The sequence below is a fragment of the Scomber scombrus genome, chromosome 16, assembly GCF_963691925.1.
Source record: "Scomber scombrus chromosome 16, fScoSco1.1, whole genome shotgun sequence".
NCBI lineage: Eukaryota > Metazoa > Chordata > Actinopteri > Scombriformes > Scombridae > Scomber > Scomber scombrus.
In genome coordinates this window covers 7,651,621-7,670,874 of record NC_084985.1, presented here as the reverse complement: position 1 = coordinate 7,670,874, position 19,254 = coordinate 7,651,621, and the positions used below count along the sequence as shown (strand labels likewise).

Here is a 19,254-nt window from a genome sequence, read left to right as displayed (position 1 = left end):
TTCTGTGTTTCGGCTCAAGGGTACAACGGCAGGGCCTCACCCGTCAGGTTTGGACAGGTAACCTGTGGACCACGCCCTCCGCTGCGCTGCTGCGCGCAGGTAATGTGAATCAGGAAGTGGCTGTCAACCCCGTCGCTGTTGCTGTGATGTGGATTTAACGAAAATGCAAATACTTTGTGTGTGAGAGAGAGACATCCACCTTCATTTATTCATTTATTTTTTTTGAAGTTAACGAGGAGAATCCACCTTTTTAATAGTGAAAATGCGGCTCAGGACTTTCGCGCTTCTTGGACTGTTTTTGACAATCCTCAACTCATCAGGTGAGATAATCATTAACCCAAAAAACATGTTCATTTCTTGTTTGGTAACGCTTTCTTTACTTATTCACCTCATATGTTATAATTTGTAGTAGGCTACACTATCCAAAAAATGTACTTTAGTGGCTTATCACGAATCGTCCTCATATTAAATCGTGCTTTTATAATCAAGTTTGTGCCAATTAGGTGCAACAACACTGTGGGAACAGAGGAAGTGCATGGTGTCTGATAAAAAAAAAAAAAAACGTGCTCAGGCGAACCGTAATGTAAAGCTGCAGCTCGTTAAAGCACTCTGAAGCCTAAAGTGAGCCGTGTTTTAAATGCTGTGTCAATAAATGAAGAGATAATAGAGGACATTAGAGCAACATCACACATGATTGATCGCGTTGACAGTGAGAGATGAAAGACTGAAGTACATTTTCAGGCTGAGTGGAAGTGCAGAGACCTTCTAGACCTCCATTTTTCAAAGCTTTATGAGGCATTTATGGAGCTTCCCGGAGGCATGAATTCATCACAGCTTCATTAATGATTGACCAGCAATCTGCTGCTGAACTATGAATCTGCTGCTGAGGTTTTATTAAGCAGAAGCAATGTTGTTTTTTTGCTAGATTTAAACTCTGGGCTTTCTCCTCCACCGGCTTTGTTTAATATATTTCTTGGAGAAGCAATCAGCACCGTTATGAATTTATACTCAGTAAGTGTTTGTGTAAATGAACATGTAAACTTCTCATTTGCAACCAAATGTCACGCTTTTGAACCCTGTGAAAAACCCTCTAGCTCCACATTTTTATGCAATTGCTGCCAGTATTGTTATGTTTTGCTTTCAAGTTCTTGCAAGTTCAGGTTGCGAAAACCAAATTTGTTTATTAATGTGTGAACTCCTGCAGCTTTACCACAGGCATGCATTTAAAACAATACAGTATCTTTGCATCACTGACGCAAGAAAAGTGCCGCCAGAAACTACAATGACATCTGAGACACCTGTTTTGACTGTAACTGCTTTACTCCTTATCATCTTTTTTGATAGAGGAAGAGTGAAATTGAGTATTCAAATAGAAAAGGATGTAAATGTTTTGTTTGACCAAGAGTCCAAAGTCTAGGCTAAAATTTTTGAGGGAGGGACGAGCTTCAAACCCTGACATCTGAGATGCTTCACTCAGCAAAAATTTGACTTTTTTGTCTTGTAAAAAGGATTCAAATGAATATTTGATTATCAAAACAGTTGATTATACATTTACTGTTAGTCATTTACTTCCTCATTGTTTCAACGGTAGAAAAGATAATGTTTTAAATCAGCCAGACTGTACTTATCATACACGGTCATATGAAACCAAAGCTATGATGTAACCTCCACTCAACACATAAAGAAGTCTGATATCAGAGAAACGGTTACTCACGCTGTTAAAAACCGTTCCACCTCTCTCTCCTGTTAACTCAGCACACAGATGAGTCATTATAGTGACAAATTAAATGACTTTACTTTGGTTTGCTAACCCAGGACATAAATATACAATAGGTGTGTCTGTTTATTGACATGTTAACAGTCTGAGCATTTGTGTGTGTGTGTATGTTTTGTTCCTTTTGTGACAAGAAATGTTGCTGAGTTGACGCTTTAAGTTGTTTATACGAGACAGCTAGATAAAAACTCAGCTTAATGTGGACAAACTTACAGTATGTTATCATGTGATTTATTCCCTCTCTCTGGTGTTTTAGAGCTGCAATGATGATTTATTGATTAGTCAAGGTAGAATATCCACTATTTTGATAATTGATTAACCATTTCAGTCATTTTCTAAGTAAAAATGGTAAAAGTTAACAGGTTGTAGCTTCATACATGTGAGTATATGCTGCTTTTCATTGTAAACTGAATATATCTTTTCTGACTATACAATGAGGGTTCAAATTTCTCTTTTTTGTCCACTTACCAACTTGCTAGTGAATGTTCAGTTTTTACCAGCCACTTAATAGATCACCACTGTTTTTTGACATGTGAGCCCTGTGTGAAACATTTTAAAGCTGCACTTTAGGTTCTTGAACATTTTTTTAATGAGCAATTTCATCACTTTCTGCCATGTTGTAGACGATGCAATCAGTGACCTGAGAAAATAATAGAAAGATTATAAAAATGTAATCATTGTTTTTGATCATAAAGCTAAAACAAATAATATTTTCATGAAGGTGAATATTTTTTACATATTTTCTGTACAATATGCAAAGATTTAATGTCCAAATATGGGAATGTGTCTCTTACTCAAGCAGATGATGTGATGTTGAAACAGGACAATACATAATGGTTCATTCTCTCATATTGCAACACTTTTTGGTTTCTTACCCCACCTACTAAATCAAAAACCACAGTAATTGAATATACATTTACTGGAAATGTTCTGTTTAATTTGCACTTAACAGTTAATTTTCAGGACAAGGGTGGTGTAATTTCTTAAGAAAAATGGAAAAAAAAGTTGGTGTTGTTACACTTTTTAAATAAAAATGCTAACATATTGTTTGACATAAAACTACACACTGAAAAGTAAGCTTTTTTTCTGTAAAGAATCTAATTTCTTCATTTAAATACTAAATATGAACCTATATTGAGTGTTTACTTACACACTAAACTTACATAACACTTTATTTTCCATTTAAAAAAAATCATTTGTACAAGATTGCACCATCCTAACTGTAAAATGTCCTAAACGTTAAAGTTATTTACCAGGAAACTAGTATGAAGAGATCTGTAAGATAAAGTGTTATTAAAGTCACATCTGTGGATCTCAGTTTGCACCGTTTTTATGTTACTGACAGCTGAATCCCTCTGATCTGTTTCCTCAGACGGCCTGCAGACGACACTCCGACCAGACAAAGACTCCACGGTGACGGTTTCCACTCTGCTACCTTCGGATCAATGTGCTGTGTGTACAGTCAGCGGGGATAATGACACAGAGACTTCCTGCCACCCGTCTCTCACTCTGGTTCCCGAGGTGGAGGTCACACTGCTGTTCAACTGCACTCAGCTGATCGAGCAGGCTTACGAGGCCACAATAATTCGGACTGTCGGTGAGTTTACGGACAGTTTACAGCCTGGTGATGTCTGCTTTTGTAAGATAAATACAGTGAATCATCTCAGTGCCTGGCAGTGCCCGACCCTAAATGTCAACACTCAGCTCAAGCCCAGTTCAAGTGCTTCAAACTGAGCTAATTTTGAAGCTTTTCAGGGGATTGCATTTTTTTAAATTTTTTTTAAAGAGAGCCAATCACATGCAAGAATATGTGAAGTGTCCCCACTGACTTTACTAATTTTACAATGCTGGAGAATTGCTTTTTTTGTGCACAACCCTGAACTCAAGCCCAAATAAGGGAAATTCTTGTGCAGATGCCTGAAAATGACGTAATCGCAGCAAAATGGTCACTAATCATACATCCTTAAACAGAAGCACAAACATGATGAAAAACATGTTTGCTCATCTACACACATAGTTCATTTTTAATAATAATAGTAACTTTAGATTATTTCTGTGTTTTGTACACATTCTTCTGTTACAAAATAAGCAACTGTTGTCATGGTGATATTTGGATTATTATTATTATTAAATGATATACACAAAAAGAACAATGAAGCTTTGTGCTTTGGAATGATGTATAGTTTGTCAAAGCTGAGTGAGGGTTAAACCAGTTTGCTATTTCGTCATATATGTGCAAACCATGGCTTAAATTCCTGATGACTTTTAGGTTGAATCAGTTAAGTTTACGTCATATGCTCCTTCCTTAACTCTTTTCTTGTCTTTATTTTGTAATCCAGAGTGCACAAAGGACACCTGCAGCCCTTCAACAATAGAAACTCAACCCTCCATCCTCACAGAGCTCTCCAGGACCTTCACCTGGGAGCTGAAGGCACCCGAAAAGATAGTCGTGGGTCTGGACATCCTCGGAGAAGGACTGATAGAGACGTCACACCCGTGCCCGGATGGACTTCAATATTCGGTGGCCACATCCAAAACGAGCAGCAAGGGTCAGACTCAGTACTGTCGAGGTGGTTCTGTGACTCACTTAGACCTGCCCAACCAGGCTGAAGTGTCTCTGCGGGTTAAAGCAAAGACACAAGTGGATTCTATGTTGTTCCAGGCCTCCGCCGGACCACCAAGTAAGAAAAACATTAATGAATAAAGACTCATCTTTTCATTGATAACCCAGAGTGACATCGCTAACTATTTTGATAATCGATTTTAAAGAAAAAAAAGTCCAAATGATCTTAAATGTAATGTAATGGAGTCTTTTATGATAGTCAATTGTATATATTTGGGTTGTGGACTGTTAGTCGGAACAAAACAAGACATTTAAAAGGGCATCATCTCAGGCTTTAGGAAACGATGATCGACATACTTCAACAAACAACTAATCAATTAATCACCCAACTGAAAATGTAATTTACTCCCAATTATAACACAGTCTGTTAAATGGCTAAATTACAATGGTTAAATAAGCGTAAAATGATATTTCCCTCTTATTCCATATACTGCATGCATATTACTTACACTGAAATCCAAATATTAGTTTGTTTATGCATATATGAGTAACACTAAGTCCTACCTACATTAAAAAGTGAGCTGCAGTTACGTTTAATATTTAAGTTGCCCACCTAAAACTGTTATTTTTGTAAGTCATGCTAAAGTTTGTAATACTGCTGTTTACTGCTGTAGTTAATTGCTTCAATTGGACATTGCTATTTGCTGATTTACATATAAATTAAGTCTTTACAAGTTAATACAGTTAATACAATCACATAGTTACTAAGAACGTTAGAAGGACTTTACACACAAACATACAATCCTGCCTTCTGACTCACTCTCTCCATTATTACCCCAATTTAGAGGGTCGAAAGATGGTTGTAACCGTCGATTCCAGCTCGACTGTGGTCATCACCAGAAGCCCGGACGAACCCGAATGTGAGGTGTGCTCTCCCGACGGCTCCGCTCCCAGCTGTAGCCCGACAGAAAAGACCCTGACGAATGTAGAAGGCCTCTCGCTGGAGTTCAGCTGTGCGAAGCCTCAAGACGTGTACAGTATGAAGATGAAGAAGAACATAGGTGAGGAGTGTGGAGGCGTCATCGTGTCAAAATGTTCTTCAGCTACCACCAGAACTTCAGATTTGTCATTTTGGATTAACTATACATTAAATGCTCATGTATGGAGGATGAAAAATGACAATTCATCAATAAATAATAATGATAATCAATACTAAATACAGTAATAGATGAATAAATACAATCATAAATAAATAGTAAAATGCATAACTAAATGAATACATAAATGTTGGCAATGTTGGTTCTCTACAGTTTATACTGTATACTATATACATTAATTTCTGTATTTCCACATTTCTAGTTTTATTATTGTATTTTTCAGAAATACAGAAATAAGTAAATATATGAAATACAGATAAATAAATAAATACAGAAATAAAAGTATTAAAGTAAAAAAAATGAAATGAATGCTTTTTGTGAACATGTAGGATTAAATTGAATATATTTATGTATTAAATGTATTTATTTAGTATGTGGATTTAGCATTTAATAATGAATTTCTGTTTCATTTTTGTTTCTGCATTTTGTTTTTAATTTATTGATTGTTGTAATTATTTATGTGTGTACTCATTTGTTCATAGATGCATAATTCATGTTTTGTCCTCCAGAGTCATGAGTCAGAGTTGTACTCATGTAAAATTTAAACATTTCTCATTTTCATTACTCAGAATGCACCAAGAGCTCCTGCGCTCCTGCCACCGGAGAGATTGATCCCAACCTCTTCAAGGACTTCAAAAGAACCCTAACATGGGACTTTACTGTACCGGAGAGGACCGTCTTAACTTTGGACATCGCAGTTGACAAACTGAAGGTGATATCTGCTCCGGATCAATGCCAAGATGGCTTCCAGTACTCAGTGAGCACAACTAAAAGTGACGGAACAATCAAAACTAATAGCTACTGCAAAGGTGGGACATTGTCTCATCTGAATCTGCTCGGATTGACGACGGTGACTGTGGAGGTGCCGAAAGGTGAACAACTGAACAAGACGCTGTTTACCGCCAAAGCAGCTCCAAGAGGCAAGTGCTCGATCAAACATTATTTTCACGAAAGAAAGAAGTAAAAGTTTCTTCTGTTTTTACAGACCAAAACATCAAATACATATTCTTAAAAACTGATGCTATATCCTTTTAAAATGACAAATATTCCTTACAATAACATTTTCACAGAAGTGTAGCATTAATGTTGGGTAACAAAGCACAGTTTAGGACTTGCCTAGCTTTAATTTTTAGTTTTATTTGACAGGTAATGCTCATTGATCAAGAGAAAAAATAACTGTAAATGAGCTAGAGTTTCTTTTGTTGTCAATGGCCATGGTTCATGGCAATCCATCCAGCGGTTGTTTAGACATTTCACCCAAAACCAGAATTGTTAACTCTTTGTGGTGTAAGAGGAGAAATCGTCTTTTGGGAACCATGAATCCATCCAATAGTTAATATATTTTAGTCTCTAAAAAGTCCACTAAAGATTTGTCAAGTTACTGTGACAGATACCATTAACTAAAACAATCTCTGATATTTGTGAAACGATCTGTTAACATAATTAATCTATGCGACTGAGAATCTGTCTTTGTACATTTTGAGAAGTCTGTGTTGAGAAATCTTGACTCTTTGGTTTGACCGATACCTTCTTGTACTACCTTTTCTTTAGTTGGCAGGATGTTGTCGGTGGTCCCTGACCCAGATACCATCATAACCATTAACAGGATGAGCGAGGAGCCCGACTGCAGCGTGTGTGTGGACACGGCGCCCAACCAGAAATGCCACCCAACATTTCTACAACTGAGAGATGCTCGCAATACCTCAGTAGAATTTACCTGTCCTCAACCTCAGGATCTCTTCAGTGTGGAGATCAACAGAGAAATTGGTACAAATATCTCAACACTGGGATTTCATTTTTTACTTTTATAAACATTTTTCTTCAGGTTTCTCACATAAAAGTAATTTCTAAAAGGAGTTCTTTAAGCTACCTTGTTGGATGTAGTCTTTTGCTACAAATTGGTGAATGCAACACTATTTGACTCACCTTTTATAGTGTGTGATTTTGTGCATTCATAATCTGTTTTATATAATGTCTAACAGCTGAACTATGATTTTTATTATTGTCGAAAACACCCAAACTGATTATGTGTTATTCCCCCAATGATCTGTTCCCACTGATCATTTGTTTGGTTGTGAAGGAACGGTTTAATTATTTTTAAATAATAAGATATAATTAAGTGTGTAACAGTGGAAGCAGACATTGTGCTTATGGAAAATAGAGCTTAAAGGGGGCAAATACAAGGCAATTAAAATAGGCCCTAAAATGAAACCCTGAGGTACTCCACAACTGATCAGGGTTACAGAGGAGGAGAGACTTCTGATCTCAATAGAGAAATTCCTGTCCTTCAGACCATATCAAAATCTGTGCTAAGCTCTAAAAGAATTAAAATAGCACATTTCCAAGGGTCTAAAGATAACAGTAGGTCATTTGAGACTTTGAGATAATCAGATTATGTGACGAGCCCTGAAGCCTGACTGGAATTTCTACATCATGTTTGTATGTCTAAAAAAAGACAGAAGCTGTTTGTAGACATTGGACAAGAACGGGAGCCTGGAAATGGAAATTATTTAGTTCCCATTTGTCAACCTTAAGTGTTGGACTTTTGCATTTTTAAAGTAGAATGAGATCCAACTGTGGAAGATATCCACTGTATTTGACTAACTCAGACAGCTGAAGCTTCATATTACCTTCAGATAAACATTTGAATATATTTCTGCTTGAAATGAGAACTGTGGATTTTGTCCTCCCATCACTTTGAAAGCACCTCATTTGAAAGGGATCTTCTAATGGTCCGTATGAATAGGATGAAATACTGTGAACCTCTAACTTAATCACAGTTGCTTATATGTCCATCTGTTTCTGTACACTTCCAGACTGCACGGAGACCTCCTGCTCTGGTAACATTGTTCAGCCCGAGTCCTCGCTGTTCCCAGACTTCAACCGGACCTTCACCTGGGACTTCAAAGTTGTCTCCACTCGGGCCTTCCAGCTGGACTTCCCAGAAGCAGGAATGCAACAGATTCCCAATCAGGAGACCTGTCCAGATGATCACACATACTCTCTCGTTACCTACCTGCGTACAGGTCGAGTAAAAATTGGAACCTTTTGCAGAGGAGGCACTGTGACGTCCGTCCTGGTGCGCTACAAGGGCCGTGTGTCTTTACAGGTGCCTGGGGAGAGGAAGCTGAATCCTGTTGACTTTAAAGTCAGTAGTGGGCCTGAGACCAGCAGTAAGTTGGTGTTTATTTCTGTTACATACAGAACATTTGACCCCCTCCGCAGAAAATAATTCATTTTCTTTATCAGTGAGATGGCGCTTTGAACAAATCCACTTTTCTTCTTTCTAGACTAATATACAGTCCAGATCCGACACATAAAGATCTTTGCTTCTTGGATAAATTCTCTGTATTATATCCATCTTTTATAATCCTAAATATACAATATTTTTGTCCATATGTCATAAGCCCACTGTAGTTTTAGGTTTTCAGTCATAGGATACAGAAAGAAAATTAATTGTCAAAGCCAATTTTACCTTCATGTTTTAAAGCTGAAAACGTCACATTCCTGTAACGCTTCCTTTGAATTTTAAAGCTGATTTACAGAAATATAAATGATGTCCTTTGTTTCAAACACCACCCTGTTTTTTTCTTTCTTTTTTTCTAGTGGTGTCCATAGTGCAAGTCAACCTACCACGAGGTGTCTCAGATACAGACTTCCTGTCTCCCAGCTATCCCGGTGATTTCCCCGATAACGAGCAGATGAAGTGGAGCTTCACGGTGCCCGGCATGCACAATTACACGATGCATTTCCGCGATCACACCGCCCCCGAATGCCTCAACAACGAAGTGGTGGTGGAGTATCAGAAAGAGGAGAAGAAGGTGACCAAACTGAGCCTGACGGATCCTCAGCCGGAGCATCAGCAGGGCAGCTTCGACATGATACTGAAGAATTGTGAAACCAACAGGACACTGCAAGGACTCAGCTTGAAATACAGCGTCTCTGTAATGAGGAGTGGTCATCCAGGTACAGTATAAAGTTACAATAAATAAGATACTTTAAATAAAGAGATCTCCCCCATGCACAGCCAGTATTTTTGAGCAGGTTCTGGTCAAAATGAACCACTGCACACTGAACTGACTTTACTGTGACTTTATTAGGAGGGAACAACACATTTCGCCTGCAGCTTAGTCAGGTTCACTCTCACGCTCAGTCTGAGGTGGTTCATTTAGATTGTTCTTTATTTGTCATTGCATAATAAAACACAACACACCTTAGCTGGGGAGCGCTGGGCCACTGCGAGTGCTCACGCCACCACATTTGGCAGTCACTTATTGTTCTGAACAGTTTCAAGCAGGCTAATTTTAGTTTTATTGATACATATGAGCTTGTCAAAGGGCAGGTACATAATATTTTTGGAGGTTTTTATGTTTTCTGTAGCAAACCTGTATTCAAATCCAGAAATTCTAATTTTGGTCAAAGTATGTATGTTTTAGTGTCAAAATGCTGTTTTACCAAGCCTGTCTAAAAACTTGACGTTGATTTATATTTACAGTATTTACATTTTATAATCAGTGATTGTAATATACTGATTTTTCTTCCCAATATTTTCATACAAACCAATCGTCATTATCTTGCTTGTATCGGTCAAACTTTATTTGAGTGGCACTTTTCATACAGGTTAGTGTAATCCAAAGTGCTTCACAGATGACTAACAAGTTACTGATAAGACGGAACAAATGTAGGCAGTAAACAGATTTATTTATTTATTTTTAGACTGAGAAAAAGACCAGAAGAGAAGAGAGAAGAGAACCAGAACAGTCAGGTTCAGCAACAGCACCTCCCCCGAGGCTGTTTGTGCCCTTAACACTTAAATCATTAATGCGCTGCCTGCTTATTCCTGTCTATGACACACTGTGACGATGAGTATACAACGATTTACACCACAGCTGTTTATGGTACTGCTAGCTTCCCCACTGGAGTTCTGCTTTAATTATTTATTATTGTTACTACTACTTCTTAAATTACTTGTATGTCCTGAGGTTCTTGTTCAGTGTGAGCTCAACAAACCAAATATCTAACAACTATATTTAAATGGAAATTAAGTATTAAAACCATAAAACCTTAAAACAATTTGAGACTAATGCAAAAATGAGAAATACAAATTAGGAAAATGTAATAAAATAAAGTAGCTACATTTGAGATTATAATAACAAAGAGGAATAAAATCGATAAAAGGGGGAAACAAAATATTAATCATAAAATAATAGCAGACAGAGTATTTTTTCATCCAAAGGATTGGAAGAGTCTTTCAGGATTATTGACGTGTTTGCTAAAGCCCAAAACTTAACTCCTTATAAGCCATGAATGTTTGACTTTTTAGATTTAACTTGGGCTCAGATCAGATATTCTGCTTGTTCACCAGCCTGTGAAGTTGGTGCACGGAATTATACTGGCACAACACTGCATGTGTTATATGCAGAAATTAAATAAAAAGGCAGTTTTTAATTTCACAGTATGCATGTTTAAAAAAAAAAGTTGAATAAGCATGTTCTTTAAAATATCTTCCTCCATGTTGTATTTCCCTCTCAGTTCTGTGTTCGGTGGATCTGACCAAACACAAAGGAGTGTCCCTGCAGATAGAGAAAGTTGGCTCTGATCCCTATTGTGAGATGAGCATTAACTCCAATATTGAAAAGAAGATCAACGTAGCTACCGGCACTAAAGCCAGCCTCTCCTTCCTCGACTGTCCAAATGAAGACATACGTTTGACTGCAAGTAAAGTTACCGGTAAGACTTTTTAAAATGTTTGTGCATGCTCATGAATAGCTAGAATCATCGCAGCTTTTTTCTGTTTTAGTTTTGAACTCAATATCTCATTTTGTGCCTATTTAACATTTTTATTAACAGGGTGCAAAAATGTGGCGACATGCCCCTCAGAACTCCTCACTGTACCCAAGTTGGATTCCTGTCTACCGATGCCCCTCCACAGCTTCACCTGGCACCTCAACATCCCCATGGACGGCACAGTTGATCTGGTGTCGCTCACAGGGACTCTCAAGCAGTCTCTGCCCAGCCAAAAATGCAACAGCTCCTCTTCCCTGCATGTGGCAGAGAGTGACGGGCTTTCTATCGGAGATTTCTGCTCCGGTGGAACGATCCAGAAAGTTCGGGTGCACGCCAACATCACTATTACAGCTGCAGGAAGAGACTTCAGCAAGACGAAGGGGCCTTTCCTTAATGTCAGCTTTAGTGAGGAGATCTCAGGTAAAGCACGTGAATATATATTTTCTTGTTTTAAAGAGTGATCTAAAGTGACATTAGGGATAGAAGCATGGTAGTAAATCCACCCTAAAACCCTTCAAACTTTAAAAAAAGGTGTAAATATCATTAGAAAAACAGCAATTTGTTGAATAGTTATAATAGTTATAGTTGCATAGACCTTTCTCACAGCAGACATTTTAACCTGTCAAACACCAGTGTAAATAATAACACAGTTAATTGTTGCCTTGCAGTAATTTGCTTTGACAGTCATTGTTAATAATATTGTCCAAAAAGTAATCTGTGAAAAAAGCCTTTGAATCAGATTCATTGGGAACTAGTGCTCTGATTCTAGTAACTCGATCAAGATTCAGGCTCAGTTTTGTCCCGACAAAAGAAAAATGTAAGAAAATCCATAGTTGAAGCCATCAGTAGCTTTAAAGCCACAATAATAACCTTTTTTTTTTTTGTATTAACAATGGATCAGATGCCGTTGTTTGAAAAGAGTCGCTCATGGTGACAACATGTCTCCTCAGCTCTACTCAGTGGTTTTGAGCTTGGTTCAGTCTCTTTGCTCTCATCAACCTCATTTTCAGCATGCAAATGTTTTCAGCGAAAAACCACTGATTAAAAACCCACTGGTACACTATCACATAACGGCAGGCAAATATAACGACTAGGTGGTGAACACGTTGGAGCTTCTAAAGAACTGATAAGGAGAGTGAATATCAGACCAGAAACATGACTACAAATAAAGGCTAATGTTGCTCCATATGGTATAATGTATGTCAGTGTCATGTTTACAGCTTGTTCCGCTGCTCTGAAGAGGACAAAGAATACATCTGGTTTAACAGACTATAATGTTACTCAGCCACAAAAAAATGCAACTGAGTTGTTCCTACTGACCTTTTTAACTGTCAGTTTCCCTCTTGCAGCCTTTTTCTCTTATGCAACAAGTTTAGACACGTTCTCTGCATGTTTGTCATTCTGGGTAATGAGGGAATCCGTACTGTAGATGAGACAGACAAAGAAAATATCGATTGACAATGTAAGAGCTGCAGAGAGTAGATTGCTTTAAAAATGTTCATGCTGTATTCACGGTTGAATGGAGCACCTTCTCTTTCCTTATATAATCCACAGAGGGGCAGTATTGTTCCACTAATGAAGGAGGCTCCTCTGTAGACCAGTTGGGATTACTCACAGATATTATTTCCATCCTTTTTCAGAGACCATTATTTACAAAGTGGCCCCTCAGATGTCCTCTCCGACCCTGCTTGCCACCCCAAACTGGCCTCAAGGTATGAGGTCTTTCTCCACCGTATCCTGGATCGTCCACCTGCCGAGCCAGTACAAGGCAGACCTACAGTTTGTCAATGTCAGCCAGCCCAAATGCAGTGACAGGCATACTGCCATCAAGGTCCAGGTGCTGGGGCAAAATGAGGAAATAATGAGCCGCAGGGAGGACGAGCCGGCGGAGGAGAAGTTATTGGTGCCGCACAGTTTCTATCTCAACATGTCCAACTGTATACCAGAGGAGGGAGAGTTTGGTGCAGTGACCAAAATTGTACTGCAGAAAAATAACAGTAAGAAAACACTTCTTTAGGCCTTTCATGTGCACAAAAATCATGACCAGAATTAAATAAGATAAGTCTTTTTTTTTCCTCTACAGATCTCTTGGCCATCCTCCTTGGGATAGCAGGAGCTCTTCTTCTTTTGCTCATAGTGCTGGCTGTTGTATGCATCATCACAAGGTGAGTACACCTGTAGAGAACTGTTAATATCATATTATTAAACTTTTAAACATGAGATTTAAATGCCTCCTGTCTGCTTTATAATCAAACAAGACATTGAATCCTCTCTTTCTACAATAACTCCCCTTTAAAGAGGCCAAATTAACAATCAAACTGTTTTTTTCTTGCTGTAATCATTCCTCCTGTTCATACTGATTATTAGAAGATCCCTTCATAATGCATTTACAATGTAAGTGATGAAGGACAAAATCCACAGTCCTCCTTCTGTGCAAAAATGTATTTAAAAGTTTATCTGCAGTGAATATGAAGCTTCAACTGTTCAGATTAGTCATACAATTATGTTTACATGTTTAAGTATTTCTGGTTCCAAATTCCCTATTTTTGTTATGATCCGTTCGCTGCAGATCACCAGGGAAACACTGACCGAGAAAACACAATTTTTAAACAAAAAAACCCCATTGAAATATATTGCCTTGATTTGACTAGTTTAGATGGCTTTGGTCTTATATTAAACTTTTAAATCCACACAAAAATTACCAAAATGCCGACCATGGATTTTGTCCCCCATCACTTAAACTGTAAGTGCATTTGGAGGTGATCTTCTAATGGTCAGTATGAACAATGCTGAATGACCACAGAAAGAAAAAACCTCAAAAAACAACCTTCTAGTGTTCATATTGGCACTGACCATTGTTTTAAGACAGACTTGAAAAATTGTGAATTTGTCCTTTAAGATCAAACTTTTACACTGAGCAGGTCTGTAACTCTGTGTTTTTGTCTGCTTTATCTTTTCAAACAGGAAAAAGAAAAAAGAGAGAGAGAGCAAGGACGCATCCATCTACATCGGCAAAGGGAGTTTCTTCCGACCAGGTGACAGAACCTTCACCAAAGCCAGGTCCGAGAACGAATCCCACGTCTACGCCTCCATAGATGAGTCGATGGTGTACGGTCACCTGCTGGGCGAGTCCACCTACTCCGACGGCGGGCAAGACCACTTCAAAAGCATGCCGGTGGACTCCTACCGCACCTTCATGGGGCCACCTGATGAAGACATGCCTGTGATCAAAGAACCAGATCCCGAGCTCGAGATGGACCAGTACAGGACATTCCTGGACCCCTCTGAGACTTTCATCCCGTCGCGTCCGCGCACCCCCATCGACAGACAGGACAGCCTCGGCTTTCAGGACCGCAGGATGGTGGACAATGAGCTGTACACGTTCAAGAACACGGGGGAGATCAAACCGATCCGGCTCTCTGGTGTCGATATGGATCCGGAGCCACCGATTATTGAGGTTTCAGATTCCTTGTAGTTTTTTTTTGGGACTGAAGCTGCACAACGGGCTGCTGTTACTCACTAATTCTCGTTACAGCACCGAACACCTGCAGATGGTACTGATCTGAACTTCTGTGCTTCAGTTGCACTCAGGGAATCTGAGTTCGATTAGTTTCTGAATGTGATCTCGACTTGTTTTGGGTTTTTTTGTCAAGACTCAAGTAATTTTTAAAAGCTTCTTGAATGGAAGCTGTGAAATAGTTTTTAAATGTTTGATTTAGTTTTATTAAATCTGCTCATGTGGTATAGATTACAGAGCAGGGAAACCTTAAAAAATGTCTTTTTAAAAGTGTTTTTATATTGTTTAAGTCTTTTTTGTCTTTGTAGAGATGTGTGTTTTTTCCTCACCTGTAAATACAAGTTTAGTTTCTTTTGAAATAAATTCTAGGAAAAAGTTTTTTTGTGAGGGGAACAGTTTACTCCTTGACGTGACTGCCTCCACACACTAAAGTGGTGACATTTAATTTTCCCTCTTTACTGAAACACTGACCTTTTTTAAATTGAGGATGGTGAAGAAAAAAAATAAAAAATTCAACCACAGGAACTCAGGCCATGAAAAACAGTGTGATGGTGGGCGTGGTAGGACTGCAGACTTCAGAACGGTAGCATGGAGGAGTGTTTTCTACTGGAAAAAAACAATGGCAGGCGCCAGGTTTACATATTTGAATCACATTTCTTGCAGCTGTGAACGACATTTCTGTTTTTGTCTTTTTCAACTTTAAACATTTTTCTTAAAATACCTAACTTTCAGACTTAACTTAAGAAATAACAACAGGAACAATGTTTTTTTTTTGATAGTTTATTGATGGTAATTTGCCAGGTTACATCAGGCTAAACATTATAGGAGACTACAACACTATCAAACTGAAATCTCTTCAAATAATGCAGATTAAAGATGGAGTTTATATTGTATAAAATGCAATATCACTCATCAGTCAAGCTCCACATGAGATTTGTCTTTAAAATACAGTAGTATGGGTTTAAACCAGTGGATCTCAACCAGTGAGTCATGGGACTGTTGTGGATGTGTGGAAATAATGCAAAGTTACATCCAGTTTTTATATTTGTGAAAGGTGCCAGCACCTACACGCATATTATTGCATGTACTGGTATTTTGAAAGGTGAACATCAAATAAGTTTTTGATATTGCTGGAATATCTTGTAGTTTTTAAAGAGAATATGTTTGGGTTTTTTTACCAAATGAAGATGATGATCATCTACTCTTGCCTGGACTATGTTCTTCCTGGTTTTATCGTGACCACAAGGAATGTAGAAAATGACATATCACTTATTCAGCTGGCTGTGACTTTAAGATCAGAAACTGGTCCCAATGCAGAACCAGCTGAGAACCACTGGCTTAAAAACTCCTTTGAGAAAAGCAGGCAGAATGGGATGGCAGCAGGTGCACACACACACACACACGCACACACACTAAGCAGCTGTAACCATGCTAAGAGTCTGTAATTAGTTAAATGCAATCAAACGATGTTGTACTGGCAGACGGAGGGCTTCTCTTCACGGCAGTTCTCATCAAACCACTTCCCGCGGGAGGCCACGGAGAGGATGGCGCAGTTCTGGGACTTGCCGCCGTCTGGCTGAGGGGACCGACTGTTGGTGGTGTCCCAGTTTTTGTATGTAATGCTGCCACCGGTCTGGTCCACCCATTTGCCTTCAGTCGTCATGTCATTGACGCCCAGCCACACCTGCTCACTGGGGCCGATGCTCTGGCTGATGTATTCTCTGAGCTGGTCATTCTCATCGCTGGACATGGGCGTGCCGAGGACACCACCCATGGAGTTGCAGTCTTCACTGGCAGTGTGATAGCGCTTCCTCAAAGGGTCAACCAGGTAACACTTACCATGGATCTTAGCACCTTTCAAACAGACTGAAGAGGAAGATAAAAGGGAGCAGATAGTTGTTAGACTGTATTGTGCCATTTTTTTTTTCCTTTTGTCTCTACAGGTACCCTTTTATCTCTAAGAACTTTCCTTTGATAATAATCTGAATAAAAGCAGTTCTGTGATGTTTTGGAGAGAAGAGCCACAGTGATCATGAGCAACATATAAAAAAAATGCTCTTTTTTTATCTGCACTGAAGAGTTTTTGGTTTGCAGGAACAACTGGATATCATTTTGTGTTCTGCATAAAAGGTCAAGTGTTTGCCATGTGTTTTTCCAAATTAAAACCTGTGGTTTCAAACAGTACACATGCATCCCATCTGTCTATTTATGAGAGAAGCGTACCTTAGACTACTGATTCCAACTCGATTACATACAGTAGTCTGAGACCAATTTCCCATTATGGAAACCTTACTGTATTTGGTATGCTGAACAATGTAGCTCATGTCACACTATAAATAATGCACTCAGCAAACCAATGCATGCATAAATGACACTAACATGTTTTTTGTTTGTCTTTTCTATTATTTTGGCTGTTTGCCTACAACAGCTGCAGGCTGAAGGCTGGAAGGAGCTTATCTCGGTCCAGGAAGTTTACTGATAAAGGAGCTTAAATCTAGTCCAAATGTGATTCCTTCAAACCACAATCCTGACTTCAGCAAGTTTATATCACAGCAAATAAAAATTGCACAGTGGCCATGTTTACTACTAGGACATAGAGCATTGCTTTGAGGAATTATTTTAATTCCATTGTTATTGAAAATGCTCCAAAAATCAGGTTTACCTGTTTGCAGCGCCTGGTGTTCCTTCAGTAAATTGAGCTCCATGACAATGTCATTGACCTGTTTTTGTAGCACCTCGATGGCATCCTTTGTTGTATCTGATTCCAACAGCACCGAAGACAAGGATATTCAAATCAGGTGTCATGAAATTAAATGGGAAGTTGTGCAAAATCAGAAATTAAACCACAACTAAAGTCAGTGTAGTCAGTAGAGACTTGAGCACATGATGAAGAAACCATGCTGTGTAAAGTAAGTTAAGAAAATATAAATATGATATTTAAATAATCCTCCAATAGGTTGTTTTGCCATCTACCTTTTTTCACCAGCTTCTTCTTTGGTGCAGTCTGCTGAAGTGAGCAGCTCACCAGTAGCAGCACTCCCAGCAGCACACAAACGCCTTTGCACTCCATGGTCAGACTTGTTGAATGAGCCTGCTCCAACGTGGAGGCTCGCAATTTATCCGCTTCACTCACTCACCCTCTCTGTCACCCTCCCTCTCATCCCCCAGGACAGGGGAAAGTACTGACGTCCAAAACAGCCATTTTAAGGAATAACAATCCAACCTCAGTAGCCTGAGAGGATATGTCTCATCTGGCTCCAGACACTTATTGTGGAGGGCGAGTGCAAACCAGATCCAGGCCTGGGAAACGAGCGGAGACTGGAAAACAGGGCGAGACATTGTGGACCTTCCTCATGCCACTATGACATAACCACGTGCAGCTTTCATCAAAGTGCATAAAAAAGAAATAAACTGACTCATCTGTTGCATAAAAGCTCAAACAACTTGGTTACAGTTTATTTCTTGGCTACTGTCTTGAAAAAAAAGATGGAATAAGATTTTCTTCTCCAGAAAGTCAGCCAAAAGGTGTTGGAGAAGTCCTTAAGCATTGCCTCATTTGGAAAACTTCAAATATTTCCAGGTATATTTGGCTGAAGTGGGGCCATTGCAATTGTAAATCATAAATCAGAGCCTGTGAAGTCTCTCTTGAATTAAATGTTTAGGTAAAATTATCTGTTAAGCATTTTATTTCATTTTGTAAATCATTCTCAGCAGAAGTTTCTTTGTTTCAAAATCTGCAGTGAGAGCACGCTCCATAAATAGGAGTTTTTTTTGGACCTGCCTGCTCTCAGACAGCGCACACACACACACACACACACACACACACACACACACACACACACACACACACACACACACACACACACACACAGTCTGAGAGAGGAGTGGAAAATTATCCAGAGTCACATCTGGTCTTTCTGTAAGACTTTTGATTTTACACAATCCTCCGCTGACACGTGGCAAGGACAAAAGGATGCAGAGAGACTGAACTTTTGTACACTTGTCGTGACAAGACAGCAATGATTTCAGATCTGGTATGTGACCAAAAGTTTTAAGTATCACATCTGATGTTTCACTAAAGCTGCACTAAAGATGTTTTAAAACATCTGGTTTTACAATGTTCCAAGTTAATTGCACAGATTGTAGTAGTTCAGCAACATCTTTTTATGGACTTAGGTGAAATTTATGAATTTTACTGTAAAACATAAAACGTGATCCCAAATAGTAATAAAAACTTTATCTGTACAGAAGCTATTTTCATATTGTGGACAATCAGTCAACTAATCAATATATTGAGTTTAAACTAGAGCCTAACAATTATATCAGTCAGTAAATATTATCAGCCGATATTGGCCTATCGATTTTATGAAAAGTCAGAAAAAACAAGCAATATAAATATCCCAATGTGAGGAAAGACCAAACAATTAATCAATCAAGAAAACAATCAGAAGATGAA

At 38.7% G+C, this 19,254-nt stretch overlaps 2 protein-coding genes across 2 annotated transcripts; one reads left to right on the top strand and one right to left on the bottom strand.

The window, feature by feature from the left end:
• Window positions 1–164: 164 nt before the first annotated feature.
• Window positions 165–15,005, top strand: LOC133996589 (CUB domain-containing protein 1-like). Its single transcript, XM_062436193.1, has 13 exons — window positions 165–320; window positions 3,147–3,371; window positions 4,114–4,455; window positions 5,183–5,398; window positions 6,064–6,420; window positions 7,046–7,261; window positions 8,311–8,667; window positions 9,101–9,460; window positions 11,027–11,224; window positions 11,345–11,701; window positions 12,922–13,278; window positions 13,365–13,446; window positions 14,246–15,005. Exons 1-13 carry the CDS (start codon window positions 263–265, stop codon window positions 14,754–14,756), a joined length of 3,636 nt encoding a protein of 1,211 aa, XP_062292177.1. The 5' UTR covers window positions 165–262; the 3' UTR covers window positions 14,757–15,005.
• Window positions 15,006–15,591: 586 nt separating this feature from the next.
• Window positions 15,592–17,868, bottom strand: LOC133996559 (tetranectin-like). Its single transcript, XM_062436157.1, has 3 exons — window positions 17,772–17,868; window positions 17,461–17,556; window positions 15,592–16,664 (listed from the first exon to the last, which is right to left on the bottom strand). The coding sequence occupies exons 1-3, from the start codon at window positions 17,866–17,868 to the stop codon at window positions 16,258–16,260; spliced, it is 600 nt and encodes a 199-aa protein (XP_062292141.1). The 3' UTR covers window positions 15,592–16,257.
• Between the last annotated feature and the right edge of the window lie 1,386 nt (window positions 17,869–19,254).

Bases quoted from the DNA above. Each gene is read 5' to 3' on its own strand.
- LOC133996589 (XM_062436193.1), top strand. From the start codon at position 263: ATGCGGCTCAGGACTTTCGCGCTTCTTGGACTGTTTTTGACAATCCTC. The intron at 4,456-5,182 runs GTAAGAAAAACA...ACCCCAATTTAG, and splicing joins GGCCTCCGCCGGACCACCAA to AGGGTCGAAAGATGGTTGTA. The intron at 11,702-12,921 runs GTAAAGCACGTG...ATCCTTTTTCAG, and splicing joins CTTTAGTGAGGAGATCTCAG to AGACCATTATTTACAAAGTG.
- LOC133996559 (XM_062436157.1), bottom strand. From the start codon at position 17,868: ATGGAGTGCAAAGGCGTTTGTGTGCTGCTGGGAGTGCTGCTACTGGTG. The intron at 17,557-17,771 runs GTAGATGGCAAA...TGTTGGAATCAG, and splicing joins GAAGAAGCTGGTGAAAAAAG to ATACAACAAAGGATGCCATC. The intron at 16,665-17,460 runs GTAAACCTGATT...CTTCCTCTTCAG, and splicing joins ACACCAGGCGCTGCAAACAG to TCTGTTTGAAAGGTGCTAAG.